At 37.9% G+C, this 21,569-nt stretch overlaps 1 protein-coding gene across 1 annotated transcript in view; it reads right to left on the bottom strand.

Moving 5' to 3' along the window:
* Positions 1 to 21,569, bottom strand: part of NKAIN3 (sodium/potassium transporting ATPase interacting 3) — an 852,054-nt gene that overhangs the window by 367,383 nt on the left and 463,102 nt on the right. Inside the window, exon 3 of the mRNA XM_049853728.1 lies at positions 20,143 to 20,223. Within this exon, the coding sequence (XP_049709685.1) occupies positions 20,143 to 20,223 (81 nt within the window). The remainder of the gene's footprint in view (positions 1 to 20,142; positions 20,224 to 21,569) is intronic.

Raw genomic sequence — 21,569 nt, forward strand, 5'->3', positions numbered from 1 at the left:
CAAAATCTTAATGGCATTTACTCATGTTCTATTAGTTCCACACGTTGTTTTTTTAAAATGATCTTATGTTCAACTGATTCCATCAAAAATTCTGCAGGAACATTTTAAACTGTCTTAAACAACACAAAATTGTCTTAAACTCAAAAAAATCATTTGAAGATAAGCTAAAATGTGTGGTTTCTCTGAAGCACCAAAATGTCCCTTAATGATAATGCTTACATGAAAGTTTAGTAGCCATGCCCTTCTCAGAGTAGTTTAATGCTGTATAATCAGTGGCTTAAGAAACTTCTATCTATTGCAATAATTATAGGCTTTTTAAAAACATTGTTTTATTAAAATTAGTGGAAGATTTGGGTATATTTTGAGAGTGTCACATCAGCAGAGGCCTCTAGCAGTAAGTAGAACAGACCAAAACCAGCATGAGGTCAGAATCCCTTTCAACTTCCATCATGAGCTTAAGGTTCTCTATGTAAGGAGACCATGAGTTGCTGTCTCCTTTGCCAGAGAAGCTGAGACTAGAAAAAGGAGGAGAGGGGAATGTATAAAAGTTTCATGTCACAAATATGGTTAGCTTTGGAAGACAGCAGATTTGAATCAGACATGAGACTAACTTTTAAAGACCAAAGTTGTTAGGAAATCTGTGCATAACTTATTAAGGAATGGGAAGAGACAGGTTATTCGAAGAAGTAAAACCATTTCATGATTATAATCCAGTAAGTTGAGACAATGTAAACCAGATACACAAGTAAAATGTTTATCTCTCTTTAAAAATGTATCACAGGAATATTTGCCTTCAAAGACGAAAAAATATAAAATACAAATAACAAAGACAACATATTTCTGTATATTTATTTACTTGTATCAGCACATAGGCTTAGTTCTATACATCAACAGTAATCACTGAGCAAAACAAGCAGCTACTGGTGATAGAATATCTACCTGCTCTTTTTAAAAAAACAAAAAACATTTGAACCCCTATAGAATGGCATAATCTGGTGCAGTGAATTACTTAATATGGCTCTTCTACCCACAGGCTTTGTAACTCCCACCAAATGACTAGGTAGTACTATGCAAATGAGGTGCTTGTGGCCCACCAAAGGGATTGGATAGCTTGCTAACAATGTAAGTAAGGTGCATGGCACCTTTGTAGGGTGTGACGATACATTAAGGTATATGGAACCCTAATGAATGGATCGGTCAGTTTTGCCATCCTGATAAGCTTAAAATGAGCCACCCCAGAGGCTGAAGAGAGGATCTCACCACTACCAAGAAAGAAGAGTCAGGAGTTCAGTGCGTCATTTGGAATCAGGATCCTTGTGCTGAGAACCTCCTAGGTCTAGGAGACAGAGAGAGCTATAACACCGAAGACGGGGAGAGATGGAGAGAAGCAGTGGCAAAGAAATGAAGGCAGGAGAAGCAGCAGAACCAGGAGACTGGCAAGAGGCGGCACAGTGGGCTTCCTGGCCTATGGAGTGAGAAAGCTGAAAGCCTTCAGGCAGGAGGCTTGCTGGTGGAGTGGGGTACCTCTGGGCCCTTGTGGAAGCTAGGCTGGCTGACCCACGGGGTGAGAGAACTCCCTGGTGCAAGAGAGCTGAGTGCCTCTGGGCACTATCGGCAGCAGAGCTAAAATAGAGCTTTATAACACTTGCCCAAGCAGGGCAGAGGCCGATGGGCCAGAAAGAGGTGTGTCTGCAGGCACCACTGAGAAGAGGCTGTCCTAATTGAAGAACTGTATCCTTAGCATTCCCAAGCCTGAACTGTAACTGATTACTTCCCTAGTAAATGCCATAATGGTGAGTACTGTCTGTGAGTTCTGTGTGGCCATTGTAACAAACTATTGAACCCAGCAGAGAAGTAGAGAGTGCCATGGGTGGGACAGTTGGTGTCAGAATTGGTGAAAAGGTTGGAGGGTGGAGGCATGTCTGACCTCTGCCTCATAGGAATCAGTCTTAGGCTGCTAATCTTGATTTTTCCTCCCACTTGTGAAGTTAGAGGAGGTCAGACACCCCTGCCACACCATTTTTACACATAAGATAATCACACAAATTCCCAACTAAAAACAATATCACCCAGGTTGCAGCAATTACTTAGTAGTTTAGCTAGTTTTTTCTATATTTCATTAGACTATAATATAGAGGCAAATTGGGTTTTTAGAGTGAAAAATTTTCCAAATGTTTGTATTTGATGGAAAAACTATTAAAAACAAAATCCAAAAAATAAAAAACCAAACCCAGTGCCATCGAGTTGATCCTGACTCATAGTGACCAGACAGGACAGAGTAGAACTGCCCCATAGAGTTTCCAAGGAGCACCTGGTGGATTCGAACTGCCGACCCTTAGGTTAGCAGCTGTAGCACTTAGCCACTACGCCACTAGGGTTTCCAAAAACAAAATGCTAAGCTTAAATTTGCTTATAATTTTCTTTACTGTGGAAAAGCTACAGGGGGAAATGGCGATGTCACAATACAAAGAAGAACTTTGAGGACTTTATTTCTCAGAAGTTCTGTTTACTTAGGCCCATGCCAAAGAAAAAGGTACCATTAAATTCTTTGGATAAGAAACGCATAACTATATTTATGTTGACTTGTTATTTTTTAAAGAATATAATCGCATTGCTTAGGAAAAGGATTATGCAAGAACAAAACATGAAAAAAATTATTCTAGTGAACTCAGTTTATGCATTTTCTCAAAGTGTCTCAGTGACACAGAGAATGATATTAGGGTAGTAACAGGATATCATTCTTGAAGTTCCAAAAGTAAGCGTATTTTTGCTGGGTCTCTAAGATGTTATTTCCACTTATTCTTGAGTAAATATATGTTTTATCCTTCCTCTAGTCTTCCGTAAACACCATATTTCAATATTTCTTTTGAAATATGCCCAGGTAGGGAGAGTCCATCAAAAGGAAAAGATAAAGATGATTTTAAAACCAGAGTCAGTATGTTGCATTTGTTTAAATAAAAAAATAAATGTATAATCGAATTAGCTTGAAACTGCTATCAGAAACAAAATTCTGTGGGATGCAAAAATATTTAGAATCTTTATGAAAATTAATTATAGATCATAAGGAGCTGCAGGGAACTGAGGGTTCTGTTTCTATGTTAATTGTTTCTTATACTGAACTCTTAATTGACTGTCCACAATTTTCCTACCTGAAAGTGCCTTGCCCAAAGCCAAATTTGATGGAAGAATCCAACCTTGAAGGAAAATGAATCTTGAGCAAGAAAGAATTTTTCTGGGAAGTACAGATGAACAACTTAGGCTTGGTAGTAAGAATGAACCTTGAAAAAGACAAATTATTTCATTGACCCTGTCTAGCTGCTCAGGTGAAATATTCCACTGAAGATTTTCACAAGAGAAGTGGAGCTTCATGAGCAGTGGTATCAATTTAGATCAAAAGAGGAAGATAGCATGCTATTTCTGCCATTTTAACAAATGGTTAAATTTCATAAAAAAATTAAAATACTGGCAAATCAAATCACTATGAGAAACATGTAGTTGTTGAAACATAATGGAGAAAAACAAATGGAGGTAGGTTCTCCTTTTATGTGGAAGACAATAAAATATAATGGGAAAAGAGCATAACCTTGGGAATCATCAAGACCTGACATCTCAATTTACTGTTTGTGTGCCTTGAGCAAGTTAGCCTCTCCTAGCTGGCATTCCTCATCTATAAAGTAAAGATCATAACGACTATCTCAGAGGTAAAGGGAAAATGAGAACAATCAAGGGAAAGCCCGAATACAGAGTAGAACATCAGTAAGGGTTAGTCCAAGCCCCGACCCCTGCCTATAAGTTTTTAGAAGACTCTGATCAAAGCTCATGATGAACATAAGCTAAATCTCCACAGAAATCCTTCATATTACTTTTTGTGTCTAAATTATGCTCTTGAACAGTCAGGCATATTCTGAATTCTATGAAAATGTGATACATTGAAAACTCTCTAGGATCAGTAATGTGTAGGTTCCCCACGCATCTTTCAGGAAAAGTCAGTTGGAAGAAATGGTAGCCTGAAGGTTCTGTAACTTGGAGTAATCAAAAAGAGGCCATTTAAATGGCAGCCTAATTGCTTTAGAGTTAAAAAAAAAAAAAAAAAAAGTACAACTTGAATTCTTAACGTAACTTATTTTTCTGTATCTTTAAGTGTATCAAATGAGATGAGGTCTTATATTTGCATTCTGAATGAATTCCTAGGGAGGAAAAATGATTTCAAGTCTTGTGACTTCCAAAAAAGCAGCAATAATTTATTAATTGTGCCCTGGGTGATCTTAAAGTGTGGCATGAAAAACAGCCTTGGAGATTTCCAAAGATGCCTAAAGTATTCCTTAGGCAGAGCAGTAGAGACACCAGTAGAATCTGGCTGCAGACATATTTCAAAACAGCTATTAACATGTTGAAGGAAAGGATTTAATTAATAGTGTTACAGCTGTGAAGTTAATATGCAGATCTGAGGTCTTATATCACAAAGGACTATTATTTATTTTTTTAAACAAGTCAGTCCTACAATTTTTTCCTTTCACAGCTCTTGCATAGTAATTAATAAATATAGGCCCCAAAGGTTTTCGAGATGAGGCTTGTGATGTCTGCTAATTTCTTCAATAATAATAAAAATGATGATGCTGGCGGCAATAATGAGAGTCATCATTTGCTGAAACTTCACAATATGGCAAGATCGCTTTCTTGGCTCTTTATATGCATTATCTTATTTAATTCTCTCAATACCTAATGAAATTAATGCTTTGGTTTTCCTCATTTTGCAGAAAAGGAAACTGGGGCTGCTTTTTTTTCTGTTCCAAAGTACAGACACTTTCAGTTGTCTATTCAGTTATTCCCCACATCATCGTACATCTGTATTCCTTAAAAACAGTACATACACTTCCTCAAAGTGCTGGGGAGGCCAGGACCCTCAAATCACAGTGACAAACACAGGATGCAGAGCTGGCTGGCAGAGGAGATAAAAGAAAAGGCAAATCTGGGGATTATGAGGAAGAATTCCCGTAACAGGCCAGATGTTTGTTCCTGCCGATGAGAATGCGCTCCATTAGTTAAGAGAATGGTTATGCACGCTCCGTGATGATCACTACCCTGATTTCTCCTACTGAAATGATCTTGTCCCTAGTTCATGGAATTTTGGACCCTATCTTACTCCATCAAAGAAGCAGATAGTTGATTCAGCTGGAATAGTCATACACTCCCTCTATCACACTCTGGTAACTTAAATCTTGAGCAGATGGACAGCAGTTGGATCTCTTTCCATCTAAGTAGTAGCTTTCTGAAAAGACTGATACTGCTTTTAGGCTTCCAGGACCTGACTGTTCCTCAGCTCAGTTCCTCAGGCTCCTTGATTCTCCAAGTCTCCAATATCCTTCCAATACAGTTCTTCTACAGAACTTAGGTGGAGATGGTTTCTGTTGCATGTAACCCAGGAATCCTGACATAGTCCTTGGTTACTAGTTTATAAGGAATCTGAGTTTTGAAGCAAAACATGATTTTTATTTGTGGCTTTGTTTTAATTTCCTACCAGCAACTGATACCGTTTTCTAAAATCTTTGTTCCTGAGTTCTCCAATATAGATTTCTTTCAAACTCTCACAAATTCATTTAAAGGTTAAATATAATGCATCAAAAATAAAACTCCAATGGGTAAATATATATGTACGTATCTGTGTATATATATATGTATATATACGTAAGAAACCAAACCCAGTGCTGTCGAGTGGATTCCGACTCATAGCGACCCTATAGGACAGAGTAGAACTGCCCCATAGAGTTTCCAAGGAGCACCTGGAGGATTCGAACTGCGGACCCTTTGGTTAGCAGCTGTAGCACTTAACCACTGTACCACTAGGGTTTCCGTATATATACATATACACATACATATTGTTAGGTGCTGTCAAGTTGACTCCAACTCATAGTGACCCTATGTGCAATAGAATGAAACACTGCCTGGTCCTGCATCACCCTCACAGTCATTGTTATGCTTGAATCCATTGTTGAAGCCACTGTGCCAATCCATCTTATTGAGGATCTTCCTTTTTTTCAATGACCCTCTACTTTATCAAGCATGATGTCCTTCTCCAGGGCACTGGTCCCTCCTGATTTTATATAGATAGACAGACAGATAGATATAGACAGACAGACAGATAGATATAGGTGATATAGTTTGAATATAATATGTATATATTTATATAATATATATTGATTGAACACATGCGTGAGCACATATGTATAGCATCAGGTCTGCAACAGTAATGCTTTAAGTATATTAGTTTTGTATATGTTTTTATTTGGAGTCTCTGGGTGGCACAAAAGGCTAAATAATCTCCTACTGGCTGTAAGGTTGACGGTTCAAACCACCTGGAGGCACCTTGGGAGACATGCCTGTCTCTATGATTCTCAGGGGTTACAACCTTGAAAATCATGTAGAGAAGTTTTTTCTTCATTATGAAATTCTCGTAAATTAAGGGAAAGAGATTAACCTATGGAAATGACATTGTGCATTCTCTTATATTCATAATAATTCAAAACTTTCTGGAAAGAGCCTTTGATAGGTTCGTAACAGGAAAAGAGTAAAAAAATATGCCCACAGGATGTAATATTAAGCACATATTTAAAATATTAATGAAGAATTTAGTAACTATCTGGAAATATCTCTCATTAAACCCAGTATAAAGCGTCGCTATGCAAGTTTACTCTACAGGGTAATCTCCATTATATCTATGAAAAAAGAAAAGTATACAGATACAAAATGTATAGAGTAAGCAAGCTTGCCAAAATATTAACGGCAGTTTTCACTGGGTGAGTGAAGAGAAAGTGAAGTTTCTTCACGTCTCCCTAGTTTCTGTATTTATTAACTTTTATATGTTTGAGGTTTTTACACTTATAATGAGATAAAGAACTCTTACATTGGCACACACACAAAAAAAAGAGTGAGAGAAAAGAAAAGGAAGAAATAAAAAAACCTGAAAGAAAATCTCAAACCATTGTCCCATTTAAGAAGAACATACTACCCCAAATATCAGTAAAAACTACCACTTTAAAATTTCCTCAAATGTAATACAGAAGGAAAAAGTATTCATGAAACATAATCAGGCCATAATATATCTTGGTTGCAAGACATTATGTAATATAAAGGGGTCAATTTTCAACAGACATAACAAACCTGAATGTGTATGCAACTAACAACAGAGCAAATGTTGATCAAGTTTCAAGCAGAAATTGACAAATCCACTATTATAATTGGAGACTTCAACACCACTCTATCAGTAACTGACAGATCCATTGGACAGAAATAAGCAAGGTTACAGTTGAAATGAGCAGTGCCATTAATCAACTGAATCTTACTGACATTATGGAATACTTCATCCAACAACAGCAGAACCAACATTCATCTCAAGATCACATGTAACATTCATCAAGATATACTACATCCTGGTCCATAAAACATATTTTGACAATTTGAAAATAGAAATCGTACAAAGTATGCTGTTGATGGCAATGACATTAAAACAGAAACCATTAACACAGTGGTAGCTAGAAAATTCCAGGATGTTTAGAGATTAAACAGCTTCTAAGGACATATGTGCCAAAGAAGAACCCCAAAGAAGTCTCAAAAGAAACATTTTGGATAAAATGAAAATGAAAATACAACTTATCAAAATTTGTGGAATGCAATAAAAGCAGTACTTAGAGGAAAATTTGCAGCATTGAATTTACATATTAGAAAAGAAGAAAAATCTGAAATAAATAAACTCAGCTTTCCTATTAAGAAATTCAAAAACAAAGGGCAAATTAAACCCAAAGTAAGCAGAAGAAAAGAAATAATAAAAACTAGAGCAGTAATCAATAAAACTGAAAATAGAAAATGTCAACAAAAAGCTGGTTCTTTGACCTCTCTGACAGGGATCACAATAGAGGGTCCCGGACAGAGTGAGAGAAAAATGTAGAACAAAATTCAAATTCACGCACACACAAAAAGACCAGACTTACTGGTCTAACAGAGACTAGAGGAACCCAAAGATTACGGCCCCCAGACGCCCTGCTGGCTCAGAACTGAAGCCACTCCCAAAGTCCATCTTTCGGTCAAAGATTGGCAGGCCTATAAACCAAAGAATAACACATGTATGATTGTTAAGGTTATTTGTGAACTTGGCCAGGCCATGATTCTCAGTGGTTTGGTAGTTATGATGTAGTTTGGCAGTTCTATGATGATGTGATTACTTCCATGATGAGATTTGATATAATGTGATCACCTCTACGATGGGATCTGCTATGAGTAGCCAAGCAGTTGAAAGGGAGTTTTCTTGGGGGTATGGACTGCATCAAATACATAAGCGGACTTTCTGGCAAGATTCCTGGGCTTTTGCTTGCTCTGGATCCTGCCTGCAGCTGGCTCCTGTTCATCTGACCTCAGTTCTTGGGACTTGAGGTAGCAGCTTACCTGTGGTTTTGCCTGCCAATCTTAGAATTTGTTGACCTTCACAGCCTGTGAATAAGAGCCCTGCTCTCTGACTTAGCGATTTTGGGTTTGCCAGCCGCTGCGGATACGTGAATCAGGAGAAGCCTCTATCCTGACCCACAGACTTGGGACAGTCCAGCCTCTACAACCATGTGAGCCATTTCCTTAATATAAATCTCTCTCTTTATATATATATATATAAACACACACATATATATACACACAATTTGTTGGTTTTGCGTCTCTAGAGAACCCAGCCTAAGACATTTGGTACTAACAGCGGTTCTGGAGAAGCAAAATTGTATGGATGAGTTTTCTAAAGTGGTTCTCAAATCTGGTTAGTCTTAAAGACATTGTCAGTAGTAAAGAGAGCACTGTTAATCCATGGCGTGAGGTGCCAATGCAAATATGCAAAACATCGCCCCCAATAGATCAGGTATTGGTAAAAGGTGAGGCTCTGGGTGATCACATGTGTGAAACCTTTCTACGATTTTGTCATAATGAGAAGTATATGTAAGCTGGTTGGTTGTTCCTACTTTTGCTAGACAAACTGGTGAAAGTCATGGTGTCCCTAGGAGTGAAATACATATGAAATCTACTAAATATTTATTTGATCTGTATAAGAGGGTGAATTCTAGGTTAAGTGAATAGCAGTCTAACTGGAATCGCCAGAATAGACAGCCATGGCCCCTCAATCAATTCCCAGGCTTGAGCAAGTTTAAAGACCCACAACCCCTTGAATGAAGGGAAGGCCAGGTCCCCTTGAGGAAGGACTCCATTACACTGCCAAAAACTTATACTGTTAACCTTTCACTCAGCCTTCCCAAAGGGATCTACAGCCTTCTTTGAGAGTGACTGTTCACTGGGGAAAAGAAAATAATCAGACTTTTCAGGGATTACTGGATACTGGCTCTGAACTGACACGAATTCCAGGAGATGCAAAACGTCACCGTGGCCCACCAGTCAGAGTAGGGGTATACAGAGATCAGGTTATTAATGGAGCTTTTGCTCATGTCAGTCTCACAGTAGGTCCAGTGGGTCCCTGAACCCATCCTATGGTGTTTTCCCTAGTTCCAGAATGCCTAATTGGAATATATATACTTAGCAACTGGAAGAACCCCCATATTGGATCCCTGACAAATGGAGTAAGGATTATTATGGTAGAAAAAGCCAAGTGGGTGCCATTATAACTGCTCCTACCTAGGAAAATAGTAAACCCAAAGCAATACTGCATTCCTAGAGGGATTGTAGAGATTACTGCCACCATCAAGGACTTGAAGGATGCAAGGGTGGTGATTCCCACCATATCCCCATTCAACTCACTATTTGGCCTGTGCAAAAAACAGATGGACCTTGGAGATTGGCAAGTGGATTTTCAAAAACTTAACCAGGTGGTGACTCCAATTGCAACTGCTATTCCAGATGTGGCTTCATTGCTTGAGCAAATTAATACATCTCCTGGTACCTGGTATGTAGCTACTGATCTGGTAATGTCTTTTTCCCCACACCTGTTTCAGAGGAACACCAGAAGCAGTTGGCCTTCAGCTGGCAAGGCCAGCAATATACCTTCAGTTGCCTACCTCAGAGCTACATCAACTCTCCAGCCCTATGTCATAATTTAGCCTACAGGAAACTTGATCATCTTTCCCTTCCACAGGATGTCACACTGGTCTATTACGTTGATGACATTATGCTGATTGGACCCAGTAAGGAAGAAGTATCAATGACTCTGGACTTACTGGTACATTTGTGCGTTAGAGGGTGGGAAACTAATTCCACAAATATTCAGTTGCCTTCCATCTTAGTGAAATTTCAAGGGGTTCAGTGGTGTGGGGCATATCAAGATATTCTTTCTAAAGTGAATGATAAGTTATTGCATCTGGCCCCTTCCACAACTAAAAAGGAGGCACAATGCCAAGTGGACGTCTTTGAATTTTGAAGGCAACATACTCCTCATTTGGGTGTGCTACTCTGGCCTATTTATCATGTGACTCTAAGCTGTTAGTTTTGAGTGGGGCCTAGAACAAGAGAAGGCTCTGCTACAGGTTCAGTCCACTGTGCAAGCCACTCTGCCACTTGGACCATATGATTCAGCTGATCCAATGGTGATCTAAGCATCAGTGGCAGAAAGAGACGCTGTTTGGAGTCTTTGGGAGACCCTATTGATGAATCACAGGGCAGACCCTTAGGATTTTGGAGCAAAGCACTGCCATGCTCTGCAGATATCTACCTTCCTTTTAAGAAACAGCTTTTTGTCTTGTTACTGGGCCTTAGCAGAGGCTGAATGCTTAACCCTGGGACACTAAGTCACTATGCAGCCTGTGGTGCCCGTCATTAACTGGGCGTTGTCTGACCCACAAAGCCATAAAGTTGGACGTGCACAGCAGCACTCTATCATTAAATGGAGGTGAGATATATGAGATCAGACCTGAGCGAGACCTGAAGGCACAAGTAATTTGCATGAGGAAGTGGTCTCCACTCCTGTCACTTTACTTTCCATCTCCCAGTCTGTACCTATGGCCTTATGGGGAGTTCCTTATGACCAATAGACTGAAGAAAACTTGTGCTTGGTTTACAGATGATTCTGTGGGATATGCAGGTACCACTCAAAAGTGGACAGTGGCAGCACTACAGCCCCTTTCTGGGACCTCATACAACCAAGAAAATAGAGGCAACAGCATGTATCCTTTGGACTGGGGGTCCCTGTGCTGAGAAGCTCCTAGTCCAGGGAAAGATTGATGACAAGGACCTTCCTCCAGAGCCTACAGAGAAAGTCTTCCCCTGGAGCTGATGCCTTACATTTGTGCTTTTAGCCTACTAGACTGTGAAAGAAGCTTCTGTTTGTTGACGCCACCCACTTGTGGTATTTCTGTTATAGCAGCACTAGATAACTAAGACAACACGTGAGGAACGTGTTTCTTAGCTCAATCAAGTATAAAAGACCAAATGGGCAACACCTGCCCAAAGTCAAAGATGAGAATGTGGGAAGGGACAGGAAAACTGAACAAATGAATACAGAGAGCCCAGCGTGGAAAGGGAAAGAAGGAGAGTGCTGACACATTGTGAGGATTGCAACCAGTGCCACAAAACAATTTGCATGTAAATTTTTGAATGCAAAACTAATTTGTGCTGTAAAGTTTTAACTAAAATATAATTTTAAAAAATGAAGTGTTTACCAAAATAAATAAGAGAATGCACAAATTACTAATATAAGAAATCACAGAGAGGCCACCATTACTGATCCCACGAACACTGAAAGGATAATAAATACTGTGCAGAACTCTATGTCCACAGGTTTGATAACATAGATGAAATAAACCAATTCCCTGAAAAACACAATCTATGAAAACTCACACAAGGAGAAACAGATCATCTGAATAGACCTATATCTGTTAAACAATTGAAGCAATAATTAATACCTTCTTAACAGAAAGCACCAGGCCCACATGAGTTCATTGGTGAATTTTACTAAACATTTAAGGAACAAAAGATACCAACTCTCTACACTCCATTTTAGAAAATAGAAATAGAGAGAACACTTCCTAACTCATTCGGTAAGACCAGCATTACCCTAGTACCAAAATGAGGCAAAGCATTAGCAGAAAGGAAAATTACAGACTCATATCTCTTATGAACATAGGTACTAGGTTTCTAAGTGCTGCCATAACAGAAATATCACAAGTGGGAAGCTTTAACAAAGAGAATTTTATTTTTTCACAGTTTAGAAGGCTAGAAGTCCAATTTCAGGGTGCTGGCTCTAGGAGAAGGTGTTCTCTCTGTAGGCTCTGGAGAAAGGTCCTTGCCTCTTTTCAGCTTCCATTTCTAAGTTCCTTGGCAATCTTCATGTGGCATTTATCTTTCCCCGCTTTGTGCTTCTTTCTCTGTGGCTAATCTGCTCTTTTTAGATTTGAAGGTGATTGGCTTAAAACACTTCCTACAGAGATATAGTCTCATTAACATAACAAAGAACGTCCTATTCCTAAATGAGATTATATCCACAGGTATAGGGGTTTGAAATTTACAACACATATTTTTAGAGGACACCAAAATCCTTAACAAAATCTTAGCAAACCAAACAATGCATAAAAAGAATTATACACCGCAACGAAGTACAACTTATTCCAGGTATGCAAGTCTGATTCGACATTCAAAAAACAATTAACGTAATCCATCTCATTAACAGGTTAAAGAAGAAAAATCATATTATATCAACAGATGCAGAAAAAGCATTTGAGAAATCCAATGTATATTCCCGATAAAAATGCTCAGCAAACTAGGAATAGAAAGGAGCTTCCTTAACTTGGTAAAGAACATCTGCAACACACCTGCAGCTAAGATCATACTTAGTGGTTAGAAACTAGGTGCTTTCCCCCAAAAGTCACAAAAAAGATATGCATGTCTCATCTCACCACTTTTATTCAACATTATACTGAAAATCCTAGATAATGCCATAGACAAGAAAAGGAAATAAGAGGCATACATACTGGAGAGGAAGAAATAAAACTGTCTTTATTCACAGATGATATGATTGTCCGTATAGAAAATCCCAAAGAATCAACAAAAAATGAAACTAATAAGTAATTATAGCAAGGTGGCACGATACGAGGTTAATACACGAAGTCAATTGCTTTCCTATATACCAACGGTGAAAAACTGGAATTCGAAATTAAAGATACAACACCATTTACATTAGCACCAATAAAAAAATGCTTAGATTATAAGTCTAACAAAATATGTACAAGATCTATATGAGGAAAACTACAGACCTCTGAGGAAAAAATGCAAAGAAGATTTAAATAGAGAGATATTCCATGTTCATGGACAGGAGACTTAAGACTGTTAAGATGTCAGTTCTTTCCGAGCTGATCTATAAATTCAATACAATCCCAGTCTAAATCTCAGCAAGATATTTTGTGGATATCGACAAACTGATTATAAAGTTGACATGGAAAGGGAAAGATCCAGAATAGCCAACATAAATACTGAAGAACAAAGTCAGAAAACTGACACTGCCTAACTTTAAGACTTTCTATAAAGCTCCAGTGATCAAAACAATATGGTATTGTTGAAAACATAAACAAATGTATTAGTGGAAGAGATATATAGAGAGAGAGCCCAGAAATATAGTAAACTGGTTTTTGACTCAAGAGCAAAGACAATTAAATGGAGAAAGGATAGCCTTTTCAACAAATGATGCTGGATCAATAGGACATCTACATGCAGATAAAGACCTTATATTTTTCACAACAATTAAATCAAAATGCATCATAGACCTAAGGGCAAGCCACATTTTCCTGTTCCAGAATCTATTTTAGACACTTACAATAGGCAAATGTATAGTGACCAAAGTTTATTAGTGATTACCAGGGACACGAGGGATGAAGTACTGAGCTTCATTTTAAAAAAAAAAAAAAAAAAAAAAAAGACCCCAAACCCATTGCCATTGAGTCGTTTTTGACTCATAGCAACCCTACAGGACAAAGTAGAAGTGCCCCATAAAATTTCCAAGGAGTGCTTGGTGGATTCAAACTGCCAAGCTTTTGGTTAGCAGCCATAGCTCTTAACCACTATTGCTACCAGGGTTTCCCAGCTTCATGTTAAGGGTGACAGAAAAAACTGGAAATATTTACTGGTGATGGCTGCACAACATAGTGAACTTAATTAAAGTCTCTAAATCATACATGTAAAAAAATGTTGAAATGACAAATATATATATATATATTTACTACAGTAAAAAATGTTAAGAAAAAAAAGACAAGCTACATATTAGGAGAAAATATTTGCAAAGCTCATATCTGATAACACACAAAGAACGTTCGAAATTCAACAATAAGAAAACAAACTACTTAATTAAAAAATGGGCAAAGATCTGAATAGAAACCTCACTGAAGAGGACATACAGATAGGAAATAAGCATATAAGAAGGTGCTCAACATCGTATATCATTAAGGGATTGCAAACTAAAACAATAAAATATTAGTACATACCTGTTGCCTGAAAAAAAACCCAAAACTGTTGCCATCAATTTGATTCCTACTCATGGCGACCCTAGAGGACAGAGTGCGACGCCCCATAGGGTTTCCAAGGAGCACTTGTTGGATTTGAACTGCTGACCTTTTGATTAGTAGCCATAGCTCTTAACCACTATGCCACCAGGGTTTCCAGACAGGCCTATTAGAATGGCTAAAATCCAGAGCGCTGATAATACCAAATGCTGACAAGGATGTGGCACAACAGGAAATCTCATTCATTGCTGGCAGAAATGTAAAATGGTACAGCCACTTTGGAAGACAGTTCAGCAGTTTCTTACAAAGCTAAACAGTCTTGCCATATGATCTAGCAATTGTGTTCACAGGCTATTTATCCATATGAGTTAAAGATTTATGTCCATACAAAAACCCACACATGAATGTTTATAGCAGATTTATTCATAAGCATAAAAAACTGGAAGCAAACACGACATCCTTCAATAGGTGACTTATCCATAATTAACCCATTCCAACTCATAGCAACTCTATAAGACAGAGTAGAGCTGCTCCATGGGGTTTCTAAGGCTGTAAATGTTCACGGAAGCTGACTGCCACATCTTTCTTCCATGGAGTGGCTGGTGGGTTCAAACCCCTGACCTTTAGGTTAGCAGCCGAGTGCTTAACCACTGTGCCACAAGGGCTCCCTTCAATATGTGAATGGATAAATAAACTATGGTACATCCATACAATGGAGTATTATTCATTGATAAAAAGAAATGAGCTATCAAGCCATGAAAAGAGATGGAGAAAACTTAAATGCATATTGTTAAGAGAAAGTCAGTATGAAAGAGCTGCATATTGCACGACAACTACGCGACATTCTGGAAAAGGCAAAAGTATAGAGTCGTTAGAAGATCAGTGTTTGCCAGAGATTCAGGTGAGAGAGGAGAGGAATGAATAGGTGAAGCTGAGGGCATTTTTAGGGCAGTGAAACTATTTTGCAAGATATTGTAATTATGGATATAGGATATAATGCATTTGTCAAAACCCACAGGGCTATACAACACAAAGAACACAAAGAGTGAACCCTAATGTAATCTATGGCCTTTAGTTAATAATAATATATCAATACTGATTTATCAATTGTAACAAATGTACCACATTATTGCCAAATGTTAACGATAGGGGCAACTGTGTGCAAGAGAAGGGATATATGGAAACTGTACTTCTTGCACAGTTTTTCTATAATCCTAAAAATAAAGTTAATTAAAAAATTTAAAACATTATATTTTGGGGGAAAAAAACAAAGCATAGAAAGAGCGGCTTCTATTAATTTATCCAAGGGGGTAATTCAAAGAAATGTTTTCAGGAAATAGCAGAGGATGGAGAACTTACCAAAAGATACAGAAAGGAATTTCTTAACAAAGAATTCAACATAGGAGGGTGGCAGAAGTGTTTGGGTTCCTCAAGGGTTCTTGCTCAGCTCTAATTTGCAGAATCACTTCCAAATCATAGCCACCCTGCTACAATAGAATAGAACAAACCAAGTATGGTGTAACAGAACAAAATGTTTTTCAGTCTTGTTCCAACCTCACAATAATAAGTATGTTTGAGCCAACTGTTGCAGCCACTGTGTTGATCTATCTCTTTGAGGGCTTCCTTTTTTCTTGCTGACTCCCTAACAAGCATGATGTCCTTCTCCAGGGGTGGGTCCCTCCTGATAACATGTCCAAAGTAAGCAAGAAAAAGTATTGCCATTCTCGATTCTAAGGAGCATGCTAGCTGTACAGATTTATTCATTTTTCCGGCAGTCCATGGTATAGTCAATATTTTTCTCCAACTATGTAATTAAAATGCATCAATTCTTCAGTCTTTCATTTTCATTGTCCAGCTTTCACATGCATATGAGGCAATTGAAAAGGCCACAGCTTGGTGACACCTTTGGAGTTGCATCTGTTTTTTGAAGAATCTCAATTGGTATTCTGTCAATTCCCAGAGTCTTGTCTTTTGCCAATGCCTTCAGTGTAGCTTGGACTTCTTCCTTCAGTACCATGGGATCTTGATCATATGCTACCTCCTGAAATGACTGAAGGTTGACCGAACTTTTTTTGGTAGAGTAACTTTGCGCATTCCTTCCATCATCCTTTGATGTTTCCTGTGTCATTCAGTTTTTTGCCTCCAGAATCCTTCAGTGCTGCAGCTCGAGGTTTAATTTTTTTCTTCGATTTTTTCGGGTTGAGAAATGCCAAGTATGTTCTTCTTTTTTGGTTTTCTAACTTCAGGTCTTTGCACATTTCATTATAATACTTTACTTCATCTTCTTAAGCTGCCCTTTGAAATATTCTGTTCAGCCCCTTTTACTTCATCACTTCTTCCATTTTCTTTAGCTATTCTACATTCAAGAGCAAGTTTCAGAGTCTCCTCTGACATCCGCTTTGGTCTTTTCTTTCTTTCCTGTCTTTTGTCCTTCATGTCATACCACAACTCTACTGGTCTTCGGTCTTTAGTGTATTCAGTGTGCCAAATCGATTTTTGAGATGGTCTGTAAATCAGGTGGGATATATTCGAGGTCTTACTTTGGTCTCATGGACTTGTTTTAATTTTCTTCAGCTTCAACTTGATCTTGCATATGAGCAATTGGTGGTCTGTTCTGTAATTGGCCCCTGTTCTGGCTGATGATATTGAACTTCTCCATCACCTCTTTCTAGTGATGTAATTGATTGGAGTCCCGTGGATGCCATCTTTTGAGGCCCATGTGTATAGTCATGGACTATGTTGTTGGCAAAAGGTATTTCTAATGACTAAGTCCTTGGTCTTGCAAAATTCTATCATGTGATCTCCAGCATCATTTCTATCACCAAGGGCATATTTTCCAACTCCCGATCCTTTTTCTTTGTTTCCAAACTTCATCTTTCAATCACCAGTAATTATCAATGCCTCTTGATTGCATGTTTGATCAATTTCAGAAGGTAAAAGTTGGTAAAAGTCTTCAATTTCTTCATCTTTAGCATTAGTGGTTGGTGAGTAATTTGAATAATAGTAGCCTTAACTGATTTTCCTTGTAGGCATATGGATATTATCCTATCACTAACAGCATTGTACTTGAGGATACATCTTGAAATGTTCTTTTTAACGATGAATGTGATGCCATTCCTCTTCAATTCGTTGTTCCTGGCATAGTAGATCACATGGTTGCCTGATACAAAATGGCCAGTATCAGTGCATTTCTGCTCACCGATACCTAGAATATTGATCTTCAAGCATTCCATTTCATTTTTCATGACTTCCAATTTTCCTAGATTCATAATTTGTACATTCTAGGTTCCAATTACTAATGGATGTTTGTAGCTGTTTCTTCTCATCAGAAAATGAAGGTCCAGAAAGCTTTACTCCATCCACATCATTCAGGTTGACTCTACTTTGAGTAGGTAACTCTTCCTCAGTTATATCTGGAGTGCCTTTCAATCTGAGGGGCTCATCTTCCAGCACCATATCAGACAATTATTATCAGAATAATTATTATCAGAAAATTAATCACTGGTCAATTTTTTTTTTGGAAGTATATCACCAGGTCTTTTCTCCTAGTCTGTCTTATTCTGAAGCCCCACTGAAACCTTTCAAACTGCTGATATTTGAAAACCAGGCAGTCCCTGGGTTACAAATGTCCAGCTTATGGACAACTCATACTTGCTCTTTACTGTTCTGTAAATTTGCCCACACTTTGAAACAACTGAACAACTTCCTACTCACAACAAATTCTTCATCGAAATCATGCTCGCTTGTTGCACGTACAGCTTTTAAATCACTGAAAAGGCTTAGAGCCTTTTCTTGCACTAAAGTACATGCGAGGTTAAATAAGAACTGTGTGTGCACCTGTTCCAACTTACCTACAAATTCAAGTAAAAGATACTGTAAGGAATGCACTTCATTTGTAACCTGGGTTGGCAGTTCAAACCCACCCAGTGGTGCTGCAGAAGAAAGACCTACCAATCTGCTTCTGCAAAGGTTACAGCCGAGAAAATCCTATGGAACAGTTCTACTCTGTTACATATGGGGTCACCATGAGTCAAAACTGATTGGATGGCAAGGTTTTTTTTTTTGTTTGCTTGTTTCTGGTATTTTTATTATCATTTCATAGAGACTTACCATGGTGAAATGGTTTATTCAGGGCCCGTAATTGGTAAATGTTAAAGTAAGACTTGAACTAAAGACTTATGCTTTGAAATTCTGTCTTTTTCCAACACACCATGCTGCCAAATCCACAGGGCACATTTCTTTTGGTCTAATTGGCAATTTACTCCAAATCAGCTTATATGGAAGAAAATAAAAGGTAATTTCCTCCCAGTGAAATAAAAACATGGTTTAAAATGACCATTGAAGCCATATGATACAAAATGGGTTGAAAAATGCTCTGCTTAACTTAAAACCCAAACCCTCACAGTTATTTTATTCATAGGATTTGGGTTTTCAAAGCTATTTTATAATTTGCGTGTTACAAAAGACAGCTGGTTACTCATTTAGGCACTTTTTTTCTTAGAAATGAGCGGTGAAATGCAATTAATAGCACAAACATTAAAAGTAAATGTTAATGTGTATGTATGGAACTTAGCATGGGAAATGTCATTTTTGGTTCTGAACGCATTTGCCAACATGAGAAAAGGACGACAAATTCTAATTATAAAGTTATTATAGTGAAGAACAAAAAGAAACCACCTCTGGAGGTTTTGGAGAAAATCCTGCAGGGATTTTTGCTTCTTGACTGAATCAAGACAGAACCTAACAATCCTAAAATCGCCCGTGCTAGTCAAGGTTATTTTCTAAGATCAAAGCCACAAATGCTTGTGGAAGATCATCGCATTACTCAGAAAATTTGAGACTTTCCGTAAAACAATCGATTAAGTTAGAACAAATATAGTTAGTAATGAGTAATCTAAAAAAAATAATAACAGCTTTCACCGTTGTTTTGTAATTATACCGTTATGTTTCTTCCCTACTGTGAAATTGTGCAGGTTTACAAGAAAAATGCTTAAGCAATACATTTAGAACCAAAACCGAAGCTGCACTTACATTCGGGTGGCAATCAAAAGATGTTTCTACAGGAGGCATAATGAAATCACGTGCTCTGCTGACATTTGTTCTAGGCAGGTGGAAAGAACATTCATCTCATGCTGCACTCAGACATCTCTTCAGTCTGATCAGGAATTCAGAATAGGAATTGCCACACAAATGCACTTATGTGTGAGTAAACATACGTTCCACTTACATGTACAAGGATTTCATTCTTTGTCAACTTTTTTTTCCAGAATTAATACTCATATAAAAATAGAAATTTGCCATTCATGTTTGTTACATTAACATTTTAGTCAATTCCTTCTCCTACTTAAAGTACGAGAACATTCAAAACTGTTTTTCACCTCACATTTGGGGCTGTGGTCACTTTGACACTATGCCTTTTAAAGATGAACATAAAAGTATGTTGGAAGCCAAGCTCCACTTCAGGATAACAAACTAAACATTAAGCCACTGCTTTGAAGTTCCATGATATTAACATTTTCGCAAGGTCAGTCTTTGCTGAATGGTACCCCAAATCTTTTTAGATTAGTAATTCCATTTGTAATATTACTTAGATCACTATGCTTACATATATAATAGTGTGCAGTCATAATAGTTATCAATAAGTATGCTCTTTTAAGTTACTTTAAAAGCATGATAAACTCACCTTAGAGAGTCCACCTACTTCCAGATAAAAGCAGATAATGAACACATTCCAGATGACCCAGAGGGCAGTCCATACTGTATACTAGATAGAAAGAGGGGGAAAAAAAGAGAAGAAAAATGTGCAAATGAAAGATATGTATTCTAAATAAATCAATAGTAACATGCCAATAAGTATAAGTCTTCAGGGAAGAAACAGGGAGCTCTCAAAAAGAGTGCTCCATATAAGGTGCCTTAAGATCTCTAGAAATTAAAAATCCAATAGTTTCTACTGCTTTCAGTAGATGCCATTAAAGCCGGATTTATTTTTAAAGTGTTTTGCTGGCTTGCAGACACAAGTTAAATCCAAGTGCTGACTTGATTTCTGTTTTCTGAGGATTATATTTTTCAAGGAATGCCATTATAAAAATTTTCTGTGGCCTACCTATTTATCTACATGTCTATCATCTATCTATCTACCTACCTAAATTATAATATTAAACTACTAAACTTTTAAGAATGTTAGTCAAAAGCCTGTACTTCCATATCCCTGAATGTTTGAAAATGGATATGTGAAGTAAAATGAACAAACTTTGATTTATTGGCCCATTTTATTAAGAATAGAGTGTGTGCCTCTAATAAAATTGTATAATAAAAATATAATATAAAATGTTTTTAAAAAGTGCAGAAATTAATAATTAGGATTAAGGTTTTCATAATGGGAAGATACTTTCCAATTGAATCCAAAGAACTCTAAGTGTATCTGCCTTACTGATTAATTGGTTTTATTAATGTGTTATGTATTAGGAGATGCCTTCCTCAAGAGCATTTCCAAGGAAAAAAGAGGAAACCCATTGCGTTTGAGTCAATTCCAACTCATAGAGACCCTAGAGACAGAGTAGAACTGCCTCATAGGGTTTCCAAGGCTGTAATCTTTATGGAAGCAGGCTGCCACATCTTTCTCCTGTGGAATGGCTAGTGGGTTCGAACTGCCATACCGAGTGCTTTAACCACTTTGTCACCAGGCCTCTTTGTTCAAGAGCATTAAAGAAAAAAAAAAAAAAAAACGTTGCCATTGAGTGACTCCTACTCATAGTGACCCTATAGGACCGAACAGAACTGCCCTATAGTGTTTCCAAGGCCGTAAATCTTTACAGAAGCAGACTGTCAGATCTTTCTCCTGCAGAGCAGTTGGTAGGTTCCACCGCCAACTTTTGGTTAACAATCAAGTGCTTAACCACTGTGCCACCGGACTTCTGCCTGTGAGCATAAGGTAGCACCAGATTGGAGCTCATGAAGAGACGGTCTAACCTCATCCAGTTACTTCCTTATCGGATGAAGAATCTGAGGCCCAGAGAACTGAAGAAGAAAAGGGCTTGGGTGACTGAGGATGGTACTTGGGGAGCACAATTAATGCGTCAAACACAGTAGTTTGCCCATTCACTTTACTTT

Source organism: Elephas maximus, chromosome 15, assembly GCF_024166365.1.
Source record: "Elephas maximus indicus isolate mEleMax1 chromosome 15, mEleMax1 primary haplotype, whole genome shotgun sequence".
NCBI classification, from domain to species: domain Eukaryota; kingdom Metazoa; phylum Chordata; class Mammalia; order Proboscidea; family Elephantidae; genus Elephas; species Elephas maximus.